The sequence below is a fragment of the Trypanosoma rangeli genome (genome assembly GCF_003719475.1).
Source record: "Trypanosoma rangeli strain AM80 chromosome Unknown Tra_15.4_contig_00712, whole genome shotgun sequence".
Classification (NCBI taxonomy): Eukaryota; Euglenozoa; class Kinetoplastea; order Trypanosomatida; family Trypanosomatidae; genus Trypanosoma; species Trypanosoma rangeli.
Window position 1 is genome coordinate 2,732 of NW_021706419.1, and position 2,756 is coordinate 5,487.

Consider the following 2,756-nt stretch of genomic DNA (forward strand, 5'->3'; position numbering starts at 1 on the left):
AGTGCCCGCGATGTGTTTTTCCACCGCTCGTCGCGAAGCCGCACTGCGGGCATAAAACTGCCCGCCCCACATGCATCACGCAAGTGCGCCTACGTGCCGCTCAAACGTTCTGCCCGAGCAGCTCCCTGGCAAGGCAACGGCTGGCACCCCTCCCAGCCGATGCCGCACCGCCTGGGCCTGAACGCGGGCACGCCGTTGCTCGTGGAAGCCTTCGTCCGCCAATGGGGGCCCGGACGCATTATTGCGAGTGGGGTCACCCCGGTGCGCCCTCCCCGAGGGCCGGCTATTCACTACAAAAAGACCGACGGTGCGCCGCCAAGTGCCCAGGCGGACTCTCGGCCCGTTGGCATGACAAAATACGCTAGAGAATGCCACAGAGAGGCAAAATCCTTTTTCTTCTTTTCTTTTGTTGCTTCGCCCACGGCTCAAGGGCTACCAGCAACGGCAACTCAATTGCAGGGAATGCACCAAGCAAAAGTGGGGTAAAAAAGCCGTTGGACCATTCAGCCGTGGCTGGCCAATTTACCTCAGAAATTGTTCAGCGTGGTGTTTGCGGGAGGCAGTAAACAAGCCTGCCCATGAACTTAATTTTCCTTCAAAAACCATGCACTGAGAGGAACGATACGCAGTGGCACATCCGAGAGAATCGCACCGGAGTGTTACCCCACCGCACGCACGTCAAACCCAGGCCATTCCCCTGAAAGGCCCTCAATAATAATAATAATAATAAATTTTAAAACATCCCCGACACGGTGGGCACAACTTTTCCCACGCGTTGCGTGTCATGCGCACCGCCGTATTTACTTTTCCCTCGCTTGCAGTAACTGTTTTTAAAAACACACACCCATTAGACACATGTGGTAGAAACAAGGAGGAAAAAACACACATTTTTATTTGTTATTTTTATGTCAGTTTTATCTTCAAGTGTGGAAAAAGAAGAGAAAGGTGTTGCCGCTTGGAGCTACCTGCCCCCAGCACGAACCCAAACATCACAAATTTGGCGTTTGCGCAGCGCGCTTCCTATGCTATGATCAACACATTAATACTAAAACCGTGACCAGCAGGACCACTAAAATTGAGGAGAAAATCGACGCCAACTGACTCGCATCGACACCACCATCGCCTGATTCGTATGCATAACACACTTCAATGCGCCTCGGGCACACAATGTTCCCCCCCTTGAACACCGGCCCAGTTGGTGTGATAGTGCCGCCCTCTGGGCATGCATGCCAGGTGTCATCAGCAAGGTACCGCACACTCACCGTGTCGTTGCTGCACGACACCTCAGCGCACACATCCCCAATGAGGCCAACAGAATCACGCAGCCCATCTGTTTTTAAGCACCTTGACACCAGGCCAATGCGGCTTCCACGCATAACGTCTGCGTCACCATCGATGCACCCCGTGTGTTCTTGCTCTTTAATGTAGGGGCAGTAGTCCATTAGGTCGCCAAGGAGCCCGCCGACTCTGGGATCCGTGAAGTACTGAAACTGTGCTGGAAGGGGGCTGTTGTAGCCATAAATACTACACCTCCCCACGGCAAAATGATCCGATGTGCATTCCGGAAGATAGAATGTGGAGTCGCAAAACATTTCTGGGTACTGGGTGGTGCCATTAGTCAGGCACTTCTCCGTCAGCAGTTCGCAGCCGGAGTTGTTGCCCCATGGCATCTGTTCCGCCATGCTCCACTGCGCCCTGTAAAAGCCCATGTCCTCAAAAACAGCCATCGTCAGCGCCGTGTAGTAGCCGGCACCGGGAAGTCCAGCCATCAGCTCGTCTTTTACGTTGCGTCTCTTCCAATGCGATGATACCGTTGAACCCCCACCCTCATCCTCCAGCTCCATTCCAGGGGCACTTGTGCAGTTGAAGTGCGCACGAGTCTTTTCCAGCGTCTTGGGTGAAGACACAACGACCACATTCTCCTTTCCACGAACCTCAGGTATCGTCTGTGTCATATTCCTGGCATCAAAAAAGCGCATCTCAAACCCAAGCGTGTGCGCGATTTCATGCGCCGCAATACGAACACCGAATTCCGAATCGGTGACTGAATACGGGCCAAAATTTATCACCCCGACCGCAGGACGTCCACTGGGCAACACGGAGCACCCCACTGCCCACGCAATAGTAGTGCCTTGAATCGGGGCAGCAGCGGCGTACAAAACCATGTCCGCGCCGGGCACACCCCTCGTGTGGTGGGAGCTGGGTATTTCAAAATTACTGCATAGTGTTTCAGACGAAAAATTCGGAACAATCACTGGGCGCTTCTCCGGTTGAACGTGGAGACGATCCATGTGCAGCTGTATGGCTCGGGGAAGCATCTGATTCAAGATGATGGACTTTTTCTTGGCCGTAAGAACATCCTGCTGCTGGCACGCATGGATTCCTCCTTCCAAGTCCAAGCTTAACTCTCCCGCAGCGGTGCAGTACCTGGAAGCATTGTTCATGTCCTCCGAGAAGACCTTAAAACGGAGGGGCGCCCAGTCGGCCACAGAGGCAGTCAACACCTGCGTCCCGTCACGCTCCCGCCCCGGCAATTCACGCACAACTGCCCTCATCGGGGGCCCAGCCTTGCGAGAAATGCGGTCAAATATGCAGCGATGCTCGGCGGTGGCAAAAGAAGTGGTGCAGCAGCAGAGCAGCAGCAACAGCAACAGGACGTGCAGAGTGTGGCGCATTCCTCGTGTCTTTCCTTTGCGTGGCGTCTCGTTCCCTTCTTTCCTTCTGTGCTTCACTTGCTTATTGTGTCGTTATACTCC

General features: G+C 54.2%; 2 protein-coding genes across 2 annotated transcripts, besides 1 other annotated feature; one reads left to right on the forward strand and one right to left on the reverse strand.

Moving 5' to 3' along the window:
- Nucleotides 1-486, forward strand: TraAM80_09884 (uncharacterized protein; the record flags this gene model as incomplete). Its single annotated transcript, XM_029386541.1, has 1 exon — nucleotides 1-486. A coding segment is annotated over one exon (486 nt), but the record flags the coding sequence as incomplete, so codon positions are not given.
- Nucleotides 487-710: 224 nt separating this feature from the next.
- Nucleotides 711-730: a microsatellite.
- A 301-nt stretch (nucleotides 731-1,031) lies between these two features.
- TraAM80_09885 (leishmanolysin) lies at nucleotides 1,032-2,675 on the reverse strand (the record flags this gene model as incomplete). The annotated part of the gene is made up of 1 exon (XM_029386542.1): nucleotides 1,032-2,675. The coding sequence occupies one exon, from the start codon at nucleotides 2,673-2,675 to the stop codon at nucleotides 1,032-1,034; it is 1,644 nt and encodes a 547-aa protein (XP_029233722.1).
- Nucleotides 2,676-2,756: the final 81 nt, after the last annotated feature.